General features: G+C 45.2%; 1 protein-coding gene across 1 annotated transcript in view; it reads right to left on the bottom strand.

Moving 5' to 3' along the window:
* ACTN2 (actinin alpha 2) overlaps positions 1 to 26,806 on the bottom strand; it is a 74,796-nt gene that overhangs the window by 13,807 nt on the left and 34,183 nt on the right. The window contains exons 3-13 of the mRNA XM_007170784.2: positions 25,914 to 26,033; positions 24,942 to 25,028; positions 20,589 to 20,676; positions 18,929 to 19,007; positions 15,890 to 15,971; positions 11,734 to 11,819; positions 10,094 to 10,186; positions 8,287 to 8,517; positions 5,917 to 6,064; positions 4,119 to 4,269; positions 93 to 201 (exon numbers count right to left, since the gene is read on the bottom strand). Of these exons, the coding sequence (XP_007170846.1) occupies positions 93 to 201; positions 4,119 to 4,269; positions 5,917 to 6,064; positions 8,287 to 8,517; positions 10,094 to 10,186; positions 11,734 to 11,819; positions 15,890 to 15,971; positions 18,929 to 19,007; positions 20,589 to 20,676; positions 24,942 to 25,028; positions 25,914 to 26,033 (1,274 nt within the window). The remainder of the gene's footprint in view (positions 1 to 92; positions 202 to 4,118; positions 4,270 to 5,916; positions 6,065 to 8,286; positions 8,518 to 10,093; positions 10,187 to 11,733; positions 11,820 to 15,889; positions 15,972 to 18,928; positions 19,008 to 20,588; positions 20,677 to 24,941; positions 25,029 to 25,913; positions 26,034 to 26,806) is intronic.

Genomic DNA, 26,806 nt, shown 5'->3' with positions numbered 1-26,806 from the left:
CCATACCACAGAAAAACAAAGTTAGTAACAGTGACTTATTGAAAGAGCCCCTATTAAAAGATTTCGTGCCAACGGGTGGCTTGGAGACTCACCTCCAGGGCCTCTCTCCTCTTCTGAGTGAGTGTTCCCAGCCTGTCCCACTGGTCACAGATCTTCTGGCACCGATCATTGATGTTCACAGCATCGTGATAATCCAGTTCACTATTAGAAGGGAAAATAAAGACTGACTTTCCCAGATGACGTGAAGAAAAGTGGACATGGGCTCAAAATAAACAGATGATAATTTTTTTTAAAAAAAAGATCTGATGGGGAACTGGCAGGGTATTTCAGGGTTTTGTTCATCATCACCATCGCAAACATGATCACTATTCCCTTACATCACGGGAAGAATTAGTAAAACTCTTGGTGGTCAACAGATTTCTAAACAGAGAGAAACGCTGTCTTCTCGACGCCTCAGGCTAACTTTATTCTCCCTTCGTTTTCTTGGCCAGGCCTCCGGAGTGCATTATTTTTAAGTGGTGATGTACCTGTAAATGAAGCCAAGTGTCTGACCTGGAGGACAGTCCCAGGGGCTGTGCTGAAGCCACGGTGATGGGAACACCAAATGAGTCATGAGGGAGGGAGGGAGGGAGGAAGGGATCAGCTTGCACCCCATCGTGTCCTTGGCTGCTCTCAAAGGGCACGGGGCTCCACGTCCAGGAGGGGCGCCGGGACTCAGAGCCCGGCAGGACACAGTCCTTCCTCTTCCGACAAAGATTCCGACTCGTCTTATGCCATTCGTGTGACAGCAGGAACAAAATGATTTCTCACTCGGTAGTCCCTCTTCCTCTCCAGCCCCGTCTGTACCTCCTAACGGGATCTTTGTGACGTGAAGTAACTTGAACTTAACATTCAAGCAGATTCTCGACTAGAAGGTTAACCTATTCTCTCTGGGGGTAAAAAGTTTGAATCCTGGACAAAATGTAATCACCCTCTTAGTTAAGATGAAAGCAAGACTCAGGGAGGTTTAAAGACATCTTCAGGAGACTTCTCCTTCAAAAATGGTCCAAGGTGAGGCTTTTAGGAAATTCCCTCCTATCCATCCAAATCCACTTCCCTGAAGCTTAAGTTTATTTCTTCTTCCAACTCTAAATGAAGGCAATGGTTGTTTATTACTTGTTTTTTCTCTTAAGTGATATTAGCTTGTCCTTACGGAATGTTACTGTTTCTGTTACTGAATAAAGAAGATGCATACAGTTGTGATCTGAGTGTCATTTCAGTGGGTAAGAAGCTCCCTATCACCTAATGAAAGCCTGTCCAGTTCTTAAGAGCAGCTTTCTACATACACACACTTCACTAATTGAGATGGACTGAGATTCTGTGCTTATTATTATAACCAGAAAACCAAAACCAACCAAAATACACCAGCAATGTGCACAGCCTTGAATACAAAGTGAAAAGGCCATGGCCCTTCAAAATGCAACTATTAAAGAACAGAAAGATTTCAAAAACAAAAACCTAGGAACCGTCTACTGATCCACAATGGAGACATCAACGCTCATCTCTCCGTGGTTATCTTTAGGGTGTACATTTTTCCCTCTTCTAATTCATACGTACTAGCTCTACACCTACTTGCTTTCAAGGACTTAGGGTTTGCATAACTGTGCATACTATTTTTATTTTTTGCACTTGAAGAACTGCACAAACACGTTCGTTATTTTAGAAAAGGTAAAAAGGAAAGGGAGACTAATAACAGTAAGATGAGCACAGCTTTAAATTCTGTGGTTCCTCTCTTGACTGTGTAAAGAAATACGCATTAAGGATACCGAGAATAATAATAATATAAAATTATTACTTAAATTTTAAGGGCAACACTTAAAACCATTCCAATTACTTATGGGAGCTATGATAGAGCATTAAATTGCTTGAGTTTCTCCCCCTTATTTTATTTGTAATTGTTAACAAGCAGCCAAACGGCCAACATGGAAGAAGCATGAGAAATAAGATAAGAGTAAGGCCACAAACACAGTGAACAAATTAGATATAAAGACCACAAATAATTAAGAATATATTTAGGCAAGGCCGAATAGGAAGATACTCTTAAAAGAGGCCATCTCTGTTAATTAAGGCATTTGCTCTGGTTAAGAGTGAGCAACATGGGGGTCTTAAAATGTACCATATCGGGGCTTCCCTGGTGGCTCAGTGGTTAAGAGTCCACCTGCCAGCGCAGGGGACACGGGTTCAAGCCCTGGTCCGGGAGGATCCCACATGCTGCGGAGCAACTGGGCCCGTGCGCCACAACTGCTGAGCCTGTGCTCTGGAGCCCGCGAGCCACAACTACTGAAGCCCGTGCGCCTAGAGCCCGTGCTCCACAACAGGAGAGGCCACGACAATGAGAGGCCCGCGCACCGTAATGAGGAGTAGCCCCCGCTCGCCCCAACTAGAGAAAGCCCGCACACAGCGACAAAGACCCAACACAGCCAAAAATAAATAAATAAACTTATTTTTTAAAAAAAGTAACATATCATAATAAACATTTATTATTGGTTGTTTAAAGTTATCATTATGTGACAGGCTCTAAAAATTGTGCAGATATATCCGTGGTTATAATGAGAGACAGAGAAGTAGGCAATGAAATTCTGTATTTATCAAAAGGAAGCAAGGGTCTTAAAAAAAAAAAAAAGCTTAGAAACACTGCAGGGAGGCCCCTCTCCCGGAGGGTGGCCACAGCCAGAGGCAGCACCACCTGGACCAGTAGGACCTACAACTCCCACTGGGTAAACCAGCCTGGGCTCAACCTCATGCTAGCTCCTCCCATAAAATAAAAAGCATGAAAATGAAATAGCACTTATTTGACGACAAAGAAAAGTGGGGTCTTAATGTTTCTTCCTTCAGAGGTGTCTTGTTTTTGCTTTCTGGGCGGGCAATGTGGTCCCGTTTCCTGCACCCAGGCCTGGGTGAGGCCGCCTTTGCGAGCCGTGCTCTGTCCTGTTACTTGTTTCTCACCCTCTTGGATACGAAGCTGCCTGTACTGGGGCTGGGGGTGCTGCCTGATGGGAGGACACAGGGACGCTACCACAATCAAAGCACCAGAGCGGAAGTCAGTGCATCTCTTTAAAAAAAAAAAAAAAAAAAAAAAAGACCTTTTTTTTTTTAGATTCCACACATAAGTGATATCATATGATATCTGTCTTTCTCTGTCTGGCTTACTTCACTTCTTCACTTAGTATGATAATCTCTAGGTCCACCCATGTTCCTGCAAATGGCATTTTTTTCATTCTTTTTTATGGCTGAGTAGTATTCCATTGCATATATGTACCACATCTTCTTAATCCATTCATCTGTCAATGGACATTTAGGTTGCTTCCATGTCTTGGCTACTGTAAATAGTGCTGCTATGAACACAGGAGTACATGTAACTTTTTGAATTATAGTTTTCTCCAGATATATGCCCAGGGATTGCAGGATCATACGGCAACTCTATTTTTAGTTTCTTAAGGAACCTCTGTACTGTTTTCCATAGTGGCTGCACCAAATTACATTCCCACCAACAGTGTAGGAGGGTTCCCTTTTCTCCACACCCTCTCCAGCATTTATTATTTGTAGACTTTTTGATGATGGCCATTCTGACTGGTATGAGTTAGTACCTCATTGTAGTTTTGATTTGCATTTCTTTAATAATTAGCAATGTTGAGCATCTTTTCATGTGCCTGTTGGCCATCTGTATGTCTTCTTTGGAGAAATGTCTATTTAGATCTTCTGCCCATTTTTTGATTGGGTTGTCAACAAGGACCTACTGTATAGCACAGAGAACTATACTCAGTATTTTGTAATGACCTAGAAGGGAAAAGAATCTGAAAAAGAATAGATATATATATGTATAACTGAATCACTCTGCTGTACATCTGAAACTAACAAACACAACACTGTACATCAACTATATTTCAATTAAAAAAAAAAAAAACAGGACCAATCCCATCACAGGGTCCTCTGGCTTGGTTCTATTGATACATCTAGGACAGGACAGGAGAGGCAAGCTCCCCTGCCCCTCCCTGGGAATGCCTGGGGAAGCTCTCCACCGAGTCCTCGCTTGGACCCAGGGCTCAATGTCAGCACTGGCACCCACACAGAGCACGTACTTGAGCTCCTGCGCGATGGCCGCGATCTGCTCCACGCGGTCCTGGTGCGCCGCCAGGTCGCTCTCGAATGCCTCGTGCTTCCGCAGCAGAGCCCGGACTTCGGTCAGAGACGCCGACTCGTAATCCTTCTGCAGCAAGATCTGCTCTTTGCCTGCAATGGTTGTAGCAAGGCAGTGTGAGTGCTGTCACACTTCAGCCTCTTTGCAAAGTTCTGGGTGAGTCCAGAGAACCAAGAGGCGGAAAGGAAGACAGCCCCGAGAGGCAGAGGCCGCATTTCAGGTGGAATTCAGGCTGTCACTCTGCTAAGGCCCCGAGTCCCTCTGTGTTCTGAAAGCTCATGTCTACAAATACAGGGCGGAAAGCACGCTGAGCACTTTCTAAATAACAAGTCTGTGATAAACCTAAGAAACAAGTATCTGACTTTCCCGTGAGATGCTCAGTTAAGTTAGTAATTATTAGCTCACAGAAATTACCTGGGATTATTAGGTAAAACACTTGTACTCTCTTTGTCTGCCCATGGGCTCAACCTTTACTCCAATTCTTTTTGTTTGAAAGCTTTATTTTTTTAATGTGGTTAAATGCAGCTTGTGATTTTTTATCTAATAACATTAGAAAAATTTCTCTCCGAAACTCCACCTATTTCCCTACAAATATTTCCTAAGTTAAGCGACTGCTGTGGTTATAACTGGACCCATTTTTATTCCCTGGTTGATGATCTTTAAGAATTTAATTCCACAAAGCTAGACATGGAAAGCAAATGTTCATATATTTAATGATGACAACATAGCACTTACCATCTGCCAGATACCAATTTTACTACTTTATAAATACAAACTCATTTAAGTCTTCATCAAAACCCTGTGAGGGAGGTATGATTGTTATTCCACTTTGGAGAGGACGCTGAGGCCCTGAGAGGTGAGAATGCATCCAAGGCCCACAGCTGGGAAGTATCAACTGCATGTCTGTGCCTGTGACCGTCTCGCTGTGCAACACCGACAATCAAGCAGTAAGACAGCAAAAGGGACCCAAGGGATGAGGGGAACCTCCCTGCCCTTTCTCGAAATAGATTACCATGTGTTGAGGTGAATGTTTTGTTCTTTAACCTCAGCAAACAGCAGAGCCAAAAAAAAATATCATGACCATAGTATCACGGCCATGGAAACAGGTTATGTCTGCAAGGTCTGAAAGGAGTAGATGAATCTAAGTGAAACGAAGGAGTTAAGACTATAGAAAATCACACCTCGTGTTCTTCCTTTCCAAGCAGATTTTCTAAGTGGGCAATTATGCTTTGCGGCATTTAATAAACCTTGTATCAGCAGAAGCTAGTGTCTGGGCCAGGGTTCTCTGACCCGCAGTTAGGGAATAAACAGATGCTTGTGGAATCAGATAGAAGAAAACGGGGGAGTCAGGAGGAGGCGGATACCTACGCAGGTAAGTGTGGGAAGAACGCATTGTGAGTCCTGTTTTATAAAAACATCCATCTTCATACCCACCTCTTTTGTTTTTTCTTTTTTTTTTTTTGGCTGTGCCGCGCTGCTTGCGGGATCTTAGCTCCCCAGCCAGGGATTGAACCCGGGCCACGGCAGTGAAAGCACCGAGTGCTAACCACTGGACCGCCAGGGAATTCCCCACACCCACCTCTTGAAGAACCGCAGGACCTGGGACAGCAGACGAGAGACGGGCGAGGGCAGCTGCCCGCAGGGTCACAGGCGCCAGGGACAGTGGTCACTGCACATGGGGCTCTGTCCATAGCTCAAGCCCGATTCTCCAGGAGCCCCGCCGCATCCTGTGGACTCACCGTAAGCCCAGGTTTCGTGCGTGGACGCCTTCTGCCGGAACTTCTCTGCCAGGTGTTCCACGCGCTCCAGCCTCCGGATCTCATTCAGCAGCCATTCCTCGTAGCCCTTCTCCGCCTGCTCCAGCCGCTGCCAGGCGCCCGCGATGTCCTGGGATGGTTGGGGACAGGCAAAGGCGCGTCCGTCACGCCCTGGCCTCCTGGGCTTCTCTACGAATCCCCTCCACCACGTCCAACAGTGTTTTCCTTTGTGTCTTCTTGTCTTTCCCTCACCCCTGTGCCTCCACACCCGCCCCAAATAGCCATTCAAATGTTTTGGCTTCTAAACGTCTTCATTACCACTGCACCCTTTTAGAACTAAGATCACGGTTCTCATCGGCGAACAGATAACCTGATGCTTCTCCGGATGTGGACAAAGGCTAATGGGGCTTTAATCTTCTGGCTACGAGAAGATGAAGCCTCACAGTGACTCAGCCCAAAACGGCTCTGACTCAGCGACCGGGTTCAGTCAGCCGTTAACTGTTTCCCCGGCATCACGCACGTGCCAGGCACAGTGAGAGCCTTGGATATAAGAGTGAACAGCACCTGTAAAGTTCCCTGGGCCCCTGTGCAGCTTTCATGATCGTTGGGGGAGAAAGACATTAAATAAGGAATTCAACAACAAGTGTAATTCCTATTTCCGATTGCGATGCACTCTGAAGGAAAAACAAATCACGGTCAAGTGGTGCTGATGAGAGCACGGTCGGGGCAGTCCCTTTAGGCGGGTTACTGAGGGGAGACCCCTCTGAAGAGGTGGCACTGGAGCCCAGACCTCACTGATGGAAAAGCCAGGTATGGGATGAAGTGGGGGACGAGCTAAAGGCCTCCACGTAGGGGAAGGACCACAGCAGGCGCGGCGGCCGCGTAGTGGGTGAGGGGTCGAGCAGCCAGAGGTGCGGTCAGCAGGGTGGCCGTGGGGTCAGACCACATCGGATCCCGGGTAAGGAATCTGGATCTTATTCTAAGTATTTCGGGAAGTCACTGGAGGGTTTTGAGAAGAAAGGAGACATGCTCTGATTTATGTTTTAAGAAGATGACAGCAGCTGCTATGTAGAGAATGCATTTTAGGGGGAAAAGAACAAGAAAAGCAAATGAGAGGGTTACTGCAGGGTCGAAGGAGAGACACTGGTGGCTTAGCATAGGCGACAGCAGCCGAAGGGCTGCTCAGATTTAAGATATAATCCGGACGCAGAGCCAGGGGCACTGGCTGAGGAACCAGGTGCGAGAAAGGGACAGACTAGGAGGATCAGTGATGACACCTGGGTTTGGGGCTTTAGTCACTTAGGGGATGGTGATGCTATTTACTAAGACAGAGATCACTGCGGGAGGACTCTTGGATGTTAGGTTTTGAGACATCCAAGCGGCTCTATGAACCTGGAACTGGGGGAGAAATCAGAGCTGAAGATGTAAAATTTGGGAGGTGTTGCCATTACAGCTGGTAGTTAAAGCCACGGGCCTGGATGAGGTCACCTGCAGGTGTCAAGACAGAGAAGAAGGTCAGCATCCCTGTACCCACGAACCATCCACCTACAGCCCGGGGACAGGAGGAGGCAAAGCTGTGAGCAGCGACGGGAAGGACTCGGTGGTCAGGTGGGAGGAAATCAGCTAAGTTCAAGGGTGGAAGGAGTTTCAAGAAGAAGGCCATGGTTACAGCTACAGCGAATACGAAAATAAAAGTGACCACTAGGTTGTCAACACGGACGCTGTTGACTTTGAACAGAACAGTCTGTCTCAGGGTGGACGGAAGCCGGATTACTTACTGCAGGTTGAAGATTAAAAGACATAAAGGAATGGGAAGTGACCAAAAACCAGTACCATAAAGAACTCTCTAGATGTCCTGCTAGACATAAAGGGGAGCCGAGAAACAGGACCGGTGCTGTAGGGAGGCGTGGAGTCATAGGAGGTTTTCATTTTCGTCTGGCAGATTCTAGAGTGCTTCCTATGCGGATGTGAAAGCTTCAGCAGAGTGGGAGAAACTGATGGTGCAAAGAGGGATGTAAATATGGGACTGAGCCCTGGAGAAGGTGAATCGGGGAGATGGTAACAGGAGGGAACAGAGGGCCTGTGATCTAGATGCTGGTCCACCTGGAGGCGGGGAGGAGAGGAAGGGGACCATCATCATTAGGTGTTTGTCAGAGGCCTGTTCTGTGTGAGGCACCAAGAGCAGTCAGAGTCGAGAACTGCATGATGGCAGGGGGAAAAATAGCCAGAAGGAAGTGGTCACAGGGCCAAAATTATAGTCAATGCCTCTTCTCAGTGGCCCATCAGAGGAAGGACTTTGGGAGAAAAAAAAAAAAAAAAGGGGGCTGCCCCCGGGGCCAGGGGGCTACTCACCGACACCATCTTGCCCTCAGAGGGCATGAAGGCCGGCCGGTTGCTGATCCTCAGCTTGGTCTGCAGGGTGTTGAAGTTGATCTCCAGCTGGCACTTCTCCTGCACCTTGGGAGGCTTGTGCTTCCGGCGGTAATCCCGAAAGTCCTCCAGTTTCTTCTGCATGGCCTGCATGGTCTTCTCAGGGGTCCGGTTCTCTAGCCAGGGGATCGTGCGCTGAATCCATGCCAAAAGCTGTTCCCAAAACACACACACAGAAAACTGCTGAAAGCACCAGCAAACTGCCCCCCAGTTAAAAAACAGAGGCACCGAACGATTGGGAATGGATTGACTGAATGCTCCCGAGATTACAGAAGTGTGACTGTTAACGGCCCTGACTGGAAGGAGGGCATAAATACAAACTTCTGTGCTCACCCAGGGCCACTCACCATCGCCCCAATGACACCACGCACAGGTCGAAAATTCAGAGTCAGCACGAGTCATGTTTTACAAAAATGGGACATTTACAGGAAACTTGGGGACCAGACATTAGCAGACAAATGCTGGATGGAGCTTTCAAATGAAAAAACAAAAACCTCACGTGGTGGAACGTGGTGGAATAAAATCAGGAAAGAACTGGGTTTAACTCAAAATGTATGTCTAGTTTAAATCAGCTTAAATCTAACGGGTCTACTTACGAGATGAAAGTATCGTAAATCTGGGACTGACTCAATGCCAAAGTATATTTTATTTTAATAGCTAGCTTTCAAGGAAATCCACAGGATGAAAGTGAAAATGGCAGTGACTCCAAGGATGAAGTATGCCCCCTTCTCTTGAATTACTACCAAGGCCTTACAAAGGCCCTGCATAGTCTGTTTGAGGGGTATAAATGAAGGACCAGGTAAGAAAAGGAAGGCTATCATCACTGAGGAGCATCTGTCCTTCGGTCCTGGTCATACTTCAACCCTGATGTTGATCACTGGCATTAAACAATGTTGCCAAGTGGAATTTTCCCATAGCAGCAGGAAATATAAACAGTATCATTAGCTTGGACTAATATACACCACTACTTGGGAAGATTGATTCCCAGTGTCCTGATGCTTTGCACAGTACAGACCAAGTATCAGCCAAAGTAAGTCAGAGCAAACATTATTTGGTCTCTGACACTGTCACTGTGATTGAGTTCAATCCAGAGAGAAGGTGGCTGTGGACCTCACTCAGATCCTTCTTAGTTAAGATTTGTGCTATAATAAGAACGAAAAGAAAAGCAACGTGGAAAGTACTATTCTAACTGAGAAATCTAGCTGAAGAGCTGTAGAAAGGCATCCTGGAAACTCATGCTCAAATGTCTTGGACGGAGGGCTCTGCCTCTCCCGAGGTTCCCTCTAGATATTTAAATACAGACACAAGGCTGAGCCTTGTCTCACTGGGCATGTTCCTTAGATGCTGAGTCACCGCGTGGAGCTGGGATTCTGAATACGGAGCTCACCCTACGTGATGTCAGTAGCCGATGAAGCAGGAAAAAAACAAGGAAAGCAATGTCATCTAGGGGAGGTGCAGAACTGAGGATGGAATCACATTCTACGTTTTGTAACATGCAAACTACCTCTGTGCCTTGCAATGCTTGGAAAGGCCAGCAGTACTACCTTTGTGCCAATAATTAAGCAAGATGAACAACCCCTGAGAGCGAGTGTACTTTCCTACTTTTATTCTGTCTGAGATGAAAAATGCAAAAAAAAAAACCAAAACAACACTGACAATCTGTGTTCACCCTCTGTGCCTCACCCTCAGGGTGGGGATGGACAGGACCGCGGGGACCCGTTTCCTTTACCTCACTCGCTAGCCTCTCATATTCTTCCATCAGCCTCTCATTCTCTTGATTCACAGCAAGAACCTTACATATCCTGTTAGCCGCTGTCTCGGCCTGTAAAACACAATAGGTAAAAAGGACGGCTCTGTCGACAGGGACGTGCATACACAACGTGGAAGGTGGCAGGGCAGGGGGTGACCAGGGAGGCGGCATGTGCTGTTAAGTGGTGCAGGTTCTGGGTTCGGGTGGGGTAAGCCTGAGGGTACGGCTCTTTCACACTACGGGTCATTTCACACCTTTGGGACAGTTTTCACACAGACTTACATGGCAGTCTGAATATACTGTAGGGAAATAGCATTAGTCGCAAACACAAGCTTTGTGAAACATCAAGCAAGTTAGTAACAGAAACTGATGGGTTGAGGAAACAACGGTCCCTGGGCGTCCACCTGAGCCCCCTGCCAACCTCACAACTACAGGGAGAGAACTCTCTGAGTTACATTAGCCTTTGGAAGTCAAAGCAGACAGGACTGGGTCCTGAATGTATATCTGTCATTGCACTGAGTTCACGAGGGCCTCTACGTATTCATTCCTGAAATGAATACGTCGAATGTGCTAGATGGGATCCTTCCACGGGGCAGAACCTGCTTTAATACTTTGTTTAACCCATGTGAGTAGCTGCTGAGGTATCAATAATTCCCGATCATTGTTTTGTGGGGAGCTTGAGCTGGGAGTGGCCAAGTGCCTTAAACCGTGACCATGAGATCCGTCCAGATTCCGGGCCTGCAGCCTGGCCCCCAGCCTTGCCTCTGAAGCCCTAGTAGGGGCCGATTTCCAGTTACCATTGTTTGCTGGTGATGGTCTTTTTTTTTTTTTTTTTGGCCCCGCCAGGTGGCTTGTGGGATCTTAGTTCCCCGACAAGGGGTCGAACCCGCACCCCCTGCAGAGGAAGCACGGAGTCCTAACCACTGGACCGCCAGGGAAGTCCCCCAGTGATGGTCTTAAACGGATCACAGAAATGATACATACTCTGTCCAACCCCATCTCTCAGGACTCTGCAAGTAGAGATAGGGGGAAGGGCGGGAAGCAGAAACAGGGGAACGTGGGGAAAGCAGAGGGACACCCACCCATGATGTCCCTCAGGCTGTTTATCTTAAGGAATATAAATTTTTTTGAGGTTTTAACACTGTTAGACTTTCACTATTTCAGTTAAATTCAGATTCATCTTGCAAGATGTCTGAACACATCACTGAACAGTGAAGGCAATCTCCAGGCAGAGAACGGGAAAGGGGCCCTGGAAAGGCGTTCACTTCTCCTTGTCCAAGTCCCCCTTCACCGCTCAATCAGTGTGGCTCAATTTTCATGGCCCTTGTTTTCTCCTGAAGCACAAATGTTTCCCACCATTGATTAATGAAATAAGAGCAATATCTTAGAAAGACAGAGAGCTAAGAACACTTCAGAACTGTCTAAAGGTAAAGCTGTTAAATAGAAAAGCATTCACAGTTTGGAACTTGCCATATTAGGTCATTACAAAACACTTAGAAAGAGTCCAAGGTAAGATGTGAAGCGCACGAACACGCACCCAGGTATGCACACGCGCGCCCACACAACTAAAACCGATGCACAAGAGCAGCCCGGCAACCGGACAGACGAGGGTTAAATACCTGCTCCGCGCCCGCGAAAGCATGGTAGAAGCAGGAAACGTATGTCATGATAGCTCTTTCATCGGGTTTGGGAGTGTTCACAATGTCTGAGAGAGGGAAAAATAACACAGAAAACAGACACACGCACAGATGAAGAGCAGAAACCAGGGTGAACAAAGGGAAGAACGAACTGGTTTACACTTGACTTTCTGTGTTTCTCGGGCCCACACTCCTGACCCTCAGGAAGGCTGTACGGAACCGACACACTCGTAAGCAGAATGCTTTCAACTAGCACGTTTTTTTGTTTTTACATCATCAAACCAAGGGCTTCCCTCCTCCCCTACCCTGGATGGCTTTTTTTAAAGTGCAGGCGAGGCATTCCTATGGGAACCCGTGGGCTGCCTATCAGGGCTGGTACCCACTTCCTAAGGACCCGGGGGGCCCCGTCTTCTTGTCTTTTGACTGGATCAGGTCATCTGCCGCTTTGGCTGTGAGCAAGGCGTGTCCCTCTGCAAGATGCGGGGACACACGCAGACCTCTCTGGCCCCATATGGATGCCACACCCCACCCCCGCCCTCATAATCCTTGGCTTTCTGCTCTGTGCACGGCCCTGGCTTGTGTGGGGATGAAGTTCATTGAAGATGGCATGTTTCCTAATCCTTCTATACATACTTGCCATGCCGTTGCTAGAAACTACCCAGAGTAACAAAGCATCTAAAGAGAAGGGTCTACACGGCTTGTACTTATTAACTATGACTCTTGCCACTATTTGTATGAGCTGCCGAGACAGCTACCAGGAAGAGAGAAAACAGAACCACGGGAACACACACCCTTCCTTCCTCACCTTGGCCTCACCCCATTTTTGGCTGAATTACTTTCGAACTTCAGACTCAGTTCAGTCACTGGACAGAATGCAGTTAAAAAGGTGCCTCGTAATTCCCTAAGGTGGAACCTAGTCATTGGGTTTCCAGAGGATATTGATAGAAAGGACGTGGGGATGTGGAACAGCATGGAATCTTCTGGAAAACAAAGACGAATGGCATACTACTGCAGGGACAGGAAGTAAGTTTCAAAGAACACTGGACTGAAAAAGACAAACGACTGCCTCCTCAGAACCAGACGGGTCTCCTTACTCAGAGGAGTTGCGGGGGAAAAAGAGAAAAAAAATCAAGACACAGAAGGTAAAGGGTGAGTGGTGACTTGTGTTTTACCTCCTCACCTTCTGTGCACCAGCAAAAGCATGATAGTAACAGGAGACATAAGTCATTACGACTCTTCGGGTCTGGCGGTGTATACTAAATCTGTGTGGAAAAAAGGTTAACTGCTCAGATGTTCCGACAGCAGCAGGCTCCTGCTAAGGGCTGCCTCCGAGAGGCCAAGGTCATGAACCTTCCCCCAGCAGCCCCACACACTTGTGTTGTTCAAACTTTGGCTCAAATCAAAGAAGTCACATTTGCAAAGTCATTACTCTGTGTACACTTCGAAGAACCGCCAAAGAGAAGGGCACGGCCAGCTCAGAAGAGCCCTAAACTAGCAAGGAAGTCACATCCATGGCCAGAGTTGGACCTCCAGAATTCCACAGAGTGCACGCAACAGCACTTTCTCTCTCTGGACAGATGGAGGGCCCAGGGGTCAGCAAAGGTCCCTCCTGCAAGTCCGCACAGAACATGGGCACCCACAAATCTACAACCGGTACTCACCAGAGGGAGGAAAATAGAGAAACAATTTTCATAACCTTTTAAAAAGCATGCAAGGTAGTTAAGATGAGGAAGAGTTTCACCAGTTTTCACTACAGGTTTATGGGTGAGCAGCCCAATTAGCCACTTGAAAATCCCCATTTAGGGTTCAGAGACTATCACAAATGCCAGGAAGTAAGGTCAACAGCAGCAGGCGGTGGAGAGGCAAGGATTCGCCAAAGGGATTAAGTGATCTGAGGGGAGGAGACCAGTGTAAGACATTACAGTAAAAGAGCAGCAGAAGTAAGAACACATTCATAGGAAGCTGTGGGGAAGGTAAGTCCGGATGCAGGTGGCAAAGATGCAAAGGGTAACTAACACATGAGGGCTGATCTGCTGGGGAGTTGGTTATACCACAGCTCGCCCCTCACCCAAGTCAGTCAAGTTCATAACTCTTTCACCAGAAGACTCTTACAGAAATTGCTCTGCAAAGAAAAGAATAGCGTATGCAAGCATTTTTCTGAGACATTAAAAAGGAAAGAAAAAGAAAAGTAATAAGAGACTAGGATGTGTCACAAGGGAGCAAGAAAGGAACAGAGTGCTAACGCATCCCATCCACTCAGAGGATAAGCAGAACATATGCCCAGACCAGGACTCAGAGACTAAGGGAAACCCCGGAACAGGAGGATGGTTAGCCTGCCAGAGGGATAATGACAGTAATCCTGAGCTCACCGTCAACTGTAGGAAATCAGGGAGGCATCAATGAACGGAAAGATGAATTTACTAAATGTGGCCTGTTTTCTCCTGTCTTCAGTATCTTAGCTGTTGATTCAAGTGGTAAACTCTGGGTAGTTATTTATGGCATGGAAAGGTCAAAGGACAGAGCACCCAAACGCAAACTTAGCTTAGAGAGGACAGACAAGAAGGAAAAGGTATTTTCCTACGTGGCAACTTCACTGTTTTATTGTCTTTCTCCCTCTAAAGAGTTTTTGAAAAAAGTAGATTCTGAAGAGCATATTCAAGTGTGTTCAACACCCAATAATACAGGTGTTTGATAAAATGGCTAAATTAACAAATGGGCAAAATCAGAATCCTAATGGACTGTCTCAGTTGCACTGTGTCCCCAAAAATGATAGGTGGAGTCCTACCTCCTGGTACCTGTGAATGTGACCTTATTTGGAAGTAGGTCTTTGCAGACGTGATCAAGTTAAGATGAGGTTGTGCTGGAGTGAGGTGTGGCCTTAATCCATGATGACCGGTGTCCTCATAAGTAGAGGGAAAAAGACACAGAGACAGACGCAGAAGGAAGATGACCATGTAAAGACAGAGTCAGAGACTGGAGTGATGCTACCACGAGCCAAAGAACACCTGGGGCTTCTAGAAGCTGGAAGAAGCAAGGAAAGGTCCTTCTCTACAGACTTCGGAGGGAGCATGGCCCTGCCAACACCCTGATTTCAGAGTTACAGTTTACGGAACTACAAGAGAATAAACTTCTGTTGTTTCAAAAGCCACCTACTTTGTGGTGATTTGGTACAGCAGCCGTGATGCAGTCACCAAAAATAAGGAGGAACAGAAGACTGACAACTGACCAGAATCAAGGTCTTTGCTTTTCCCCAACAATGCTAATTAGCAGAAGCCATGAGCTGATAGAGAATAATAAGATTAACAGTAATATAAGTCCTTGAGGGCCGGGCCCTGCCTTATACATCGCATCATCTCCTGCAGCATCTCCAGGGTCTTATACATAGTAGGTGCTCCACACCACCTACTATGTGGTCCGGATTCCACACCAAAGCGTCTGCTGAGTAAGAGGTGACTCATGCATAAGTGAAATGAAGGAATGGTCTCCACGTATCTGTGCTTTAAATGCTGTGCCAGGGCGAAACTCCCATGAACTCATCTCCGATAAAGGGCACAAGAGGTACTGAAACTAGTCTCCAGCATGAGGGCCGCTAAAGCTGCAAACTATTGAGAGGTTCTAGCTCTAACAAAACTAAATTTAATTTGGACAAATTAAAAATGAAATGTGAAAGTTTGAGAGGCACATGATGAATGACCGCTCCACAGTCTAGATTGAGATTCTATGACTTCCAGGTGGAAGGAAGCATTTTTTTCCTTGTGGAGTCTTAAAGAACAAGGAGATTTATTTGTTAAATTTCTATGTGGTTTAAAAAAAAAATGTTGTTAAAATAAAAATAGGAAGCTTTCCATTGAAAATCACAAACCAAAGCATTCTGTTTCTTTGCCAAAGCTGAACCTTTTACCCAACCCTTTCATTGTAGTTTTGCTGGCTTGGTTTTGAGCAGGATTCTAAAAAATAATTTTGAGCAAGCTACATATGAAATTCTCTAATATTCATGAGGCCAATGACAGAAACTTCTCAGGAATCCTAAGTCCTTCAGATGTAACCTGGCTATAAAGTTTACAGGTCTTTATGTGTGGTCATAACATAGGGAGGCAATAGATTTTCTGTAAGCCAATAAACACAATTTTCATCTCACCTTCAGCATCCAACATTTTGGGAATATCCAGGTGTTTCTCTGCAATTTCCATGGCCAAGTTGATATTTCCTATTGGGTCATCCTGCATGGAAAACAGCACAACCAGCTTTTTAGCATATTTTTTTGAACAGGACTTACAACTGTTTTTTATATACCTCATTCTGGGGAGGAAACTTTCCCATCCACACATAACCATAATAGGATAAGATTTTCCTTCTTATCTTTTCCCAAACATTTCAAACATTTAGAGAAATATCAAAAATGACATGAAAATCACCCAATCATGCACACTCCAACTTCATAAAATGTGAGCAAAAGGTTGACGAGAACAGATACTGTGCAGCTAGAAGGAAAGTTGTGAGGTATTTTCTCATGGATGGAAAAACACCTGGATACCTCAGCGCTGAGCTTCAACTCTGGGTAACAAAAATCTAGATGATTCCAAAAGGAAGCATGAAACATACATTTTCCACATCTGGAAGGTGATCATGGAGAGTATTTAGTACCACACTAACTTTATTTTTGTTTTAAATATAAGAAAACACGCTGCTTTCAGCATGTTTAGGTGAAACTTTTAGGTCACTAAAGAATATTACAAGATGGCTACAAAGAGCAAAAGTTAGGCTTCTAGGATGTTAAAAACCACAAGAAATGAAAGAAACTTAACATTATAAAAGAAAATTGTGAAGAAATTTTTGTTCGTCCGATTGCGTTTGTCTTCCACGGTAAAACTGGTTAAATACATACATAACGTAACAAAATACATTGAACCAGAGGTGTATAACTGAAATACTGAAAAATTAAAAGAGGTATTTAACATTTCCTGTTTTAATCTTCTAAAGAGATTAAGTGTTGTGAATCTGAAATGGGATGGGGGTATGCAAGACAGAAAAATCAAAATGAAAAGTAGCGTTAGTCCAGGGACGACTGTAATGAATTTCAACATCAAAGCCGTTTAAACATTTCAGAAACTGCAATGCTTTGCAATGAGCACAATCATTTTAATACAGTGAAACATCTAAAACACAGAGGCTTCAAAAACATTCGGTGCTCAAGGAAGAAACCAAAGCAAGCTTCCTGGCCTCTCAGAGTTTACTATCATTTCAGGCAAAATGTTTCTTCAGCTCCATGTTATTTTAACAAAGCATAAAATCATTTCACTAAAAGCAGCCATATAATAAGGTGAGTCTTACCTGTATATTTTATGCAAATGTTTAGAAGACCAAATAGCTGAGTAAAAGTTTCCTTTTGTTCTTTATAAGAAAATTTTCAGCATTAAAAACAGAGTAATGATTCTGAGTCTTTGTGAAAGCTATCTCACTTACACTGTAACTTGGATAAAATGTAGCAATTAAGTGTTTTCTCGGCTCAGCTACTGGTATGTGACCCTGGGAAGATTAAAGAATTCCTCCCTTCTTCATCTGTAAAACTGGGATAATTAGTACCTCCTTTATAGATGCATCATATTATATAGTTTACTGTGCATTATGAAGATTGAATGACTGTGTATGTATAACATACATAAAATATATGTATTAATATTAACATACATATATGTATATAAAACATTAATATATGTAATATCCACATATGTAACACACACTAATACATATATATAATACACATATATACTTATTTATTAACAATGTCTAATCTAGAGCTATAGAAGTATTCACTGCTGTGGTTAATTATTATCCTTTTTCCACCCATCATAGGTGGCCAATTACCATGTCTTTTGACCTTTTGTAATAGAAACTGACCATTATAAACTGCTAATGAAATGAGGTCTATCTAGTATAATCCCTTCATTTTGCAAATGAGATAAAGAGTAATTGAAAAAAATATACACCGTCTCTATGTTTGAAACGTTTCAAAATAACTCAGGGATGAGAATATATGCTTGGGGAAGTCGAGAAACTCTGGCTGCCCCGTTCCCTTAGGCAACCTTCCATTCGTGTACGGTAGCTCTCATCTTCAGGATACAAGTACATTTTTCATGTGCTATCCTGTCATCAGTGGAGAGAGGCCAGGGGAAGGGTGGTGAGCACATGACAACTGCAAAGGTGGCAAAAGCCAGGACACTCTTCCTACTACCCCCTGTGTCACACGGGGAGGGCAGCATGCAGCAGGACCGGATTCCACACCAAACACAGCGACACGAGGTGCACGGCCAACGAAGCACACCAGCAACCAGAGGAAATGTGCCCCACTACTCCTGGCAGGAATGGTCATGGGGCGGGCAACACTTTCTATCTTAAGTCTTTACACGGCATTATTTCTAGGACAGATGGACTGTCCACCACAAGATTTAGAAGGGGCCAGGATTTCTTTTTTCCATCACAGATCACATGTGCAAATTACTTTTAAAGAAACAATGTGCAGGCTATTTGAAACTTAAGCACAATAAAGCTTAAGCTTAAAGGGAGAATGAAAGTTTCCTAAGCTGAAAACATAAGTTCCCTAAGTTGAATTTTCTGAAAAGAGAGAGAAAAAAAAAATCCCCCAAACTTCTTTTCTAAGGGCGCAACTAATACCTTGTTATCAATAGCAAGATAAGCATCCCTTGTGTGAGAAACAAGTTAATCAACTCTAAGTAAATATGTCGGCAACTAAATCCTTCAGAAAAGGTAAGAGGAATTTAAAAAGAAGGTTTGGGGTATTTGAACCTTTCTCTCTCCCCCCACGGCCTGCCCGCCCGCCCTGCAGCAAAACAGACACTTTTCTTCTCATATTTACAACCTGGGAATGCAAAATCTCTGAGAAACATGTATAAAAGCTTTCATAGGAAATCAAGCCAAATCAACAAACATATCGTAATGTGGGCAAAAAGGTGACTTGGCTTTGGGTCTTGTACTGCCCTAATTATAACAGGTGAGTATTTTCCCGCCACCCTCCCTGTTTTCATCCCGTGCCAGGCTAGCTGGGAGGGCACGCTGGCGGCAGCCTAGGTGTTGGTGTGAGTTCAAGGCCGATGGGCTCACTTCCAGGACGACATGCTGGGGGCAGGGCGGACACAGCATGCCGGGCCCCCCAAATGACCTTGTTCAGCTTTGAGTAGTCAATGAGGTCGGGCCGGTGTCTGTGGATGAGTGCACAGAGTCCAAGGCCGTCTTTCCAGCTGCACGACGGTCACGGTCGGGAGGAACAGGAACACGGGTTAATGGACAGGCAGCAGCAAGGGGCTGACCGTGGTCAGACGTTGGCCTGAAATCTCGGACCTGGGGCCCCAGGGACCTCCCTCCCTCCCCCACCCAGTGACACCCTGGCCCCTTCCCTGGACTCTCGCCTCCCTCCCAGGGTCTGCCACCCCCTTACCAGTCTCCTTTCCATCTACAGCTTCAGGCCCAGCCTTGCCTGGGACTCACTCCCCCTAACCTCCCCCCACCCCCGCCGCATCCTGCCCCGGTCCCTGCCGTGCTGGGAGAACTGGCAAGGACTGCAGAGAAGATGCCCCCTACTGTCCCCCTCCTCCCTCAGTGCCCAGCAGGCCCGGCTTCCTCCTCTCTTCCCCAAGTCTCCATTCTAGACCTGACCCCCAGAGTCCGCCCGACAGACAGACACAAGGACGTCCACCCAGAAATGCCCAGGACACACTTTCCTCCAAGAGCACGCCCCTTAGTATACTCAGTGCTCCCCGGTTCTCCTCTATCTTTCTTCATAAGGTTCCTTTTTGTTTGGGGTTTCTTCTTTTAAAGGCAAAGACGTGTAGGCAGCTGAGGGACTTAGCAGGGAGGGTTTGGATTTCCAGTCTGTCTGCCCAGAGACACCAGCGCTCACTGTTCCCAGACACCCCCAGGCTACGAGCTCCCAATTGATGAGCAGCGGGTTCACGGAAGACCAGGAGCCTGTGCCCCGAAGGGTCGGGGAAGAAGGAAGCCCCTGGGGCCACACTGTCGAAGGGCTCAGGCCCATCTCGGGCCAGAAGAAGAAAAGCAAGAAGGTGAGTGGGAGGCCAGGCTGGGCCCTGAGACGTTCACCCGGCAGGTCCCACACTCTGACGGCATGATGTACGAACAGGAAGCCTCCTCCTCACCTGTGTGCACTCAGGGCGTGGCTCAGGGCCTAATAATACTTATCTACCTAGATAACCTCCCCAGTCTGTCCTGGTGGCTCGTCCATATCCTTCATTTCTTTTCTCTGATCTATGGGGCCAGGGACCCATTTATATTCACAGGTAACCCACCACACAGAGGGAGAAAATATAAACACCTGACAAAAGATCTGCGCGAGAAAAAAAAGACTGAAGCAAGGGACAATATCATGCTCTCAGATTATATCTGGATTTTCTTCATCCAGTTCCCTATAGTTTTTCAAACATGATTTGCCTACTTCTCTCCAATCCCAGCCTACAAAGCTGACTGATGAAGCATCTTTTGGGCACGACAGAGAGGAGGGATGGGGTGGAGCTCGTAGGCGGGATATGCAGACCCTGCTACGGTGTCTCCTTGTCACTGAGAATCCATCCCTGCCGCATCCCTGCATGATACTCACTTATAAACAGTGCCAGCCTCCCAAACCTTAATCCAACATTTTCCCCTGAGAAAGCCTAAGCATCAATCATTCTAGAGCCTGAGTTCTGCTACATACAGAAAACGCGCGTCAGACAGGAGGAGGAGACACAGGAGTAAATAAACATTGTTCTCCCTGCCAACCTGGATTCCAAGGAGAATACAAGGACCCCAGGGCCCTGGTTGCGCACCTGGTGTGGAAGTTCTGAATGTTCACATTTCTATAAGGAGCGGTCTTCCTTTGACACCAAAGCAGCAGACCTTCTTTGGCAGAGGTTTCTGTAATGACAGCCAAGAAAAAGTGTCCACAGGGAAACACTCACCCTCACTGCTCACTCACCCAACTTCTAGTCACTTGCTAAAGAGACCTCCCAGGGGGCCAACGCCAAAGGCAACCTCTCCTCTCCAGTCTCTGCAAGAGGATGGAGCTGGAACCTTGCTCCCCGGGACTGACTTCTGAGGCCACTTGAAGGGACTTGAAAAGGACAGTGCAGGAGCAACAGCAAGTTATGACATGATGAATACAAAACTGGACTTCAGGGTTACTGGTAACGTACCTTTCGGATGAAAATTTGTTTTAATGCGCATAATTTATGACCTAACTATCCCTTCATTTATCTCATTTATAATTTATATTCTTAGGTAAATGGAATTCACAGAGGCCACTGTGTCTGAAATGTACTCCCTTACCCACTGATTTTAAAATACTTGAAGGCTTTTATTGGCAAATTCCAAGTTTGGCCACTTGGGTTCTGACCAAGTTAAGAAAGCAACCACCCCTGTGGCAGCCATGAAGACGTGCTGCTCAGATGTCCTGCTGCAGGGAACACAGGACAGAACTGATGTCCCAGCTGCCACACTCTGAATCCGCCCCTGCATTCCCCAGAGGCCACACTTCTTCAGGGCTACTCCAGCCAGAGACTGAGTGAGGGAGGGGCACCAGAGCTGGGCCATTCCTGCCACACATGGGACTCCTCTGAGAGCAACTGAGGCTGAAGGACCCCCCACTGGCCCGCTGACCCTGCCTGAGGACCACTTTGCAGAATGAGATTCTTCTTTCTCAAGCCTTTCCTTCCCCAGCACGGGTGTCAACCAGGCGCTATGCCTGAAGGGGCTCTGCCATCTCCTGCTTCTCCCTACCCTTATCCTCTACAGGCATTTCCCCCAACAAATCTCTTGCATTTCTGCTATGGATGGAATGTCTGTGTCCCCCTCAAATTCATAGACTGAAGCCCTAGCCCCCAGTGAGATGACATTTAGAGATGGAGCCTTTGGGAGGTAATTAGGGTTAGATGAGGTCGTGAGGGTGGGGCCCTCATGATGGAATTAGTGCCCTTATAAGAAGAGACAACAGAGTGCTTGCTCAATCTCTCTCTCTCTCCCTCTCCCTCTCTTCCCTCCACCCACCTTCTCCCTTCCCTTTCTCTCTCTGCCATGTGAGGACACAGAGAAAAGGCAACCATCTACAAGCCAAGAAGAGAGCCCTCACCAGAAACTAACTATGCTGGCACTCCGATCTTGGACTTAAAGCCTCCAGGACTGTGAGAAAATTAATTTCTGTTGTTTAAGCTACCCAGTCTATGGTATTTTGTATGGCAGCCTGAACAGACTAAGACAACTTCTAACACCATCTTAGCACTTGCTTCTTAGAGGTACCAAAGTTTTATACATCCAAACAGCTCCTCAAAGCCACTTACATAACTGGGATTCTGCTTGTATTTACATCTTAACAATTTAGAAAGCTCCTATGAACATGTAGACTCCTAACCAACATTGGGACCTGGCCTTCCATTTCAGTAGGAGCTTAAGTTGATTTTTTTCAAATCAAAGTAAGTATTCTGTAATTATTTATCTAAATTGTCCATTCCTAGTTCAGATTTTTCTTTGACCCATAACCCATATGAAACACCCCCCCCGCCCCTCGCAAACTTCCACATGCTCTAAGAATAATTTGAATGATTCCTGACCATGTCTCTTATCTAGCAAATTCCTGTTAAGGAAAATGACTGAAAGTTCTAAGACTTTATTAAAATATTAACTGGTATAGATATCGAAATATGGAACTCCATACCCAGTTGTTCTGCTATACACACAACTGCCTGCCTTTGGGGTCCCGGCCAATGGAATTAGTAAGAAAAAGTATAACAGGAGGAAATAATCCAAACTTTTTTATAAAGTTTAAATGGCACTTAGATTAGAAAAGTAAACAGAGGTAAAGTAGATCAATACAAGCTTACAACTGCCACTTAAGCTTAGATTTATAAGTCATTGAGTTTCACTTAATTTCTGTCTGAATACGTCTGAACACTCTTAGGCTATGAATGTTGAACAAAGTTTTTTCCTTATCGAATTGGCTACTCTAACAAAGCTGACTTTCTCCCACCCCCAAGTCCATTCTGAGGCATTCAGCAAAAGGTTACAAGCCTGTGCCAAATAGTACATGACTGTGGTACCTCCGCCCTGCCCCCACAGGTGTAGGTTAAACCTGAGAAGTCCACACACAGAACCCTGATGGTGGGTATAAAAAGCATGCCATAAATAGGTGGTGTCATTGGTTATTCCATCATGAAAAACCATAGGAGGCACCAAGGAGCCCCATCTACTTGGGCATCTCCGCACTGCCCTCACCAACAGGTATGTCAATCTCTCATTTTCCTTCTTTGAAGAGGTCCATCATTCTGTTGACGGAGCCTGGCTCCTCAAAGAATTCAGTTTAATAACAATGTCATTTTCCTACATAATATACATCATCAAAATAAATTAGACAATTTTTCTGTAGATTTACAGAAATTAAGTGAGGTTGTTAAGAAATGACTCCATGAAAAAAAAAAAAAAAAAAAAAAAGAAATGACTCCATGGAAGTAAAACAAATAAAAATATAAGTTAGCAAACTAACTTCATCTGCTGTGTGGGACAATGGAAGACTTCTGCTTGAAGAGATTTAAGCACCTTGTCAGTGATATCACACTTTTGAATGTTTATTTCTTAGTCTTTTGAAAAGCAGATTAGTATATCTTTCTATCATGATGTTTTACAAAATACTATGATTTGATTATCTTATCTTGGGCACATAAATAAAAAATTGGGGAACCTCTAATGGATCACACCATTCATAGTTACATTTGAAACAGAATTAAGTTTTCAATTAGTATTATCACTAATTTGAAATCTGTAACCAATCAGAAGAAAACCTGAGGTCAAGCTCACCTCTGTAATATTTGCGGGAAAAGGATTTGCTAGTGCAGCAAATGCAGTGGTGTGAACAAGATTTTTAAAAATAATATTTGTTCTATCAGGTGGGCTCAACTGCTTAAATATTTAAATGCCGAAGTATATAAAATTGATTAAATGATTACAAACTATTCTTTTTTAATAAAGCAGGAACTTTTAAAAAGCAGATTATTATTTTCACTAGCATGAAAGAAATGTACCTTAATAAGAGTACATTGTATGAAAGTTTTCAAATTCAGACTCTTCATAAATTTGAGCTGGCTGTTATTCCTGAGCCTGAATTCTTGATGTTTTAATATCATTATATCTTAGTTTGATTTTTAGAGGGCATAAGTAAATTCCTGGACAGAATTATGAACCACGCTCCCAGCCCTGACCATTTGGGGGCGTGGTTGCCTTCTAGGTGACAAAGTTAGAGGAGACTGCCTGGTTGGACAAGTCAGACCACCCTTAAGTACGTTCTTTTTTTTTTAATTTTTTTTATTTATTTGGTCGTGCTGGGTCTTAGTTGTGGCATGTGAACTCTTAGTTGCAGCATGCATGTAGGATCTAGTTCCCTGACCAGGGAACGAACCCAGGCCCCCTGCATTGGGAGGGCAGAGTCTTAACCACCGTGCCACCAGGGAAGTCCCAAGTATGTTCTGCAGCTATACCTTTTGTGACTTGAGTGCTAAATAGGCCAAGTTCTAATTTTAGGAATGTCAATTTGACACTTTCGACAGTGCTGAATTCATCAAAATATTCTGGAGTGCAGTGGGCGTAAAAGACTAAAGATCTGCACCTTCAGTGGCAGTGCCGAGGATTAGGGTTATGTTACAATGATGGAACAGTTATTGGGCCAAAAGACACGATGACAATAGAGATTTTGTTTAAAAAAAAAGGGGGGGAGGGAGGGGAGAGAGAGAAAAAAAGAACAAATGAACAAACTCAGATTTCAATCGATTATCTTTCAGCACTTGAAGGAAAGCGTTTCAAGATATAACAGTCTAAAGAACTGTTATAGTCATGAACCTACTAGTATAATAAGCAATAAAGAAGCTCAAAAAATGCTCATTTTAAAAAGCGACTTCTGTTCTGAACATGTACTCATCTTTTCCAAAATGACTGCACCCCCATGAATGAAACAGCATTGCTGGGGTCTTTTTTTCATAGAAATAGAAAATCTGTGAAAACCCAAGTCGCGTATCTTTCATTCAATCCTGTCAGTGACTGTTCAATTTTACAAAAGCCTATCCAAATTCAACTTCATCAGCTCAATTTACAAATTACGCTAAGTGTCTTAATACCATCAGGTTTTTAACCCTGTCCTTTACCTTCAACGGAAATATCCTGAATAGCAAAGCGCAGGATGATGGTCCAGATCATACCCAGCGTCATCTTCACGTTGCCATCAACAATTTCTTTAGGTAAGAAAAAACATCAACAAATGAGGGTAAAGATAACATTATCAGCACATAAAGTTTTCCTATAAGTTATGAGTCTCCTATAAAGTTTTGACTTCAGAGCTACTGGAAGATATACATATGGAAAGACCAGTTTCTGTTTTTGTAAGTGTTGCAGCGTGTCTAGTTATAAATGTGGTATTCATAACCAAACGTCTCCAGTTTAAATGAGTTATGAGTTAATAATGAACACAAAGCTTGCATATGCAAAGTCACTGAAAACAACCCAGGGGTTTCCAAGGTTTAAAGACTAGATGAGCCAAGGTCCTAAATAATCAAACAGAGAGAACACTGGATCATCTTTACCCCGATCCCTCTTCCGGAGCTCCCCAATTGGCAGGTTCTCGGGCTCAGTTGTATAGAATGAGAGGTAGGGCAGTCTCAGCTCCTGCCAGACTCACCAGGACTCCTAATCTCCCACAGAGAATGGAGGTCCTTCCTATTAGTTCTAATTAAGAGTCACTGGGATGTACAAGTTCTTTCTCATTTAGATGATCAGTTTGAAAAAGATAGCATCATAGTTGACTCTTTTTTTTTTGTCCACACCATGCAGTATGTGTGATCTTAGTTCCCCAACCAGGGATCGAACCTGCGGCCCCTGCAGTGGAAGCTCGGAGTCTTAACCGCTGGACCACCAGGGAACTCCCTTGACCCTATTCTGTACAAATGATCCTAGAGCCTTGTCTCCCGTTCATGGTGCCTACGGGGAGCCTGGCAAGAGAGGCTGACACAGGAGATGGGGGGAAGGAAGGGGGGGAAGGAAGCAGGCACCCAGCTGCAGGCCCACTGCCCCATGGGGAGATCTGTGCATGGTCAGGGTCATTCCCATCACACCCCGTTTACCTTCCGCCCCGATGGACACCAGCTTCACGCCTTTGCTGGCTATGTAATCCAAGGCTTTGTTGACGTTAGCGATTTTGTGGAATCGCATTTTTCCTCGGTCAGGTTTGGGCAGCCTTTCCCCTGTTGGATGAAGAAAGAATCGTGTAGACACAGAGAAAGGAGACCCTTGATGCAGAATCAAGGTGCCAAAATTCAGAGTCCGTGCCCTCCTTAAATGGGAATCATTATTTGACTGTTCCTTACGTGTTCTCGGTTTCTGTAAATCACAGTACTTTCAAGGTCAAATGGACCAGAGGGGAGCTGTGCTATTAAGGCCATATGCTTTTCAGATCTGCTGGGAGAGTCCGGTTTGGTCTTTGAGCCACAGTACGAATGAGTAAGAAAGAAGCTGGTTGGTGCCCCTGCAGCATTCAGAGGTGCGGACCAGCTGTGGGAGAAAGTCAGGGAGCTTCGTTCAAATCACAGGGCTCATCTCAGACGTGGAGTTACGAAGATACCTGGATCAGGGCCGACCTGCCTTCATCCTTCCCACTCACACCTCTTTAATTAAGCCGGATCCACTCTCCAGTCCAAAGTCTAAACCAGCCAGCTGAAATTCAGGGCAAAGGATAACCCCTCGGGGACTTTAACTCCTGTTTTCAGAGTTAAGCCAACATGTACACTGGCCTTTGGCGTGAAAGACAATTTCTGGAATACACACTAGCTGGACTTAGTGGAGAGGACAGCCTGGTGGGCAGTCTTATAAATGTCATTTTCTCTTCTCTTATTCTTTTCGAAGTGGGTGGTAGAAACATGATTTTAATAAGTCAATTTTAAACAGAATTCACTCCTTTTTTAGAACAGAAAAATAACTCCAGGCAGACTGCTCTTTGGAAAGGTTTGCGTTGCCAATA

Source organism: Balaenoptera acutorostrata, chromosome 16, assembly GCF_949987535.1.
Source record: "Balaenoptera acutorostrata chromosome 16, mBalAcu1.1, whole genome shotgun sequence".
Classification (NCBI taxonomy): Eukaryota; Metazoa; Chordata; class Mammalia; order Artiodactyla; family Balaenopteridae; genus Balaenoptera; species Balaenoptera acutorostrata.
This window is presented reverse-complemented; position numbering and strand designations above follow the sequence as displayed.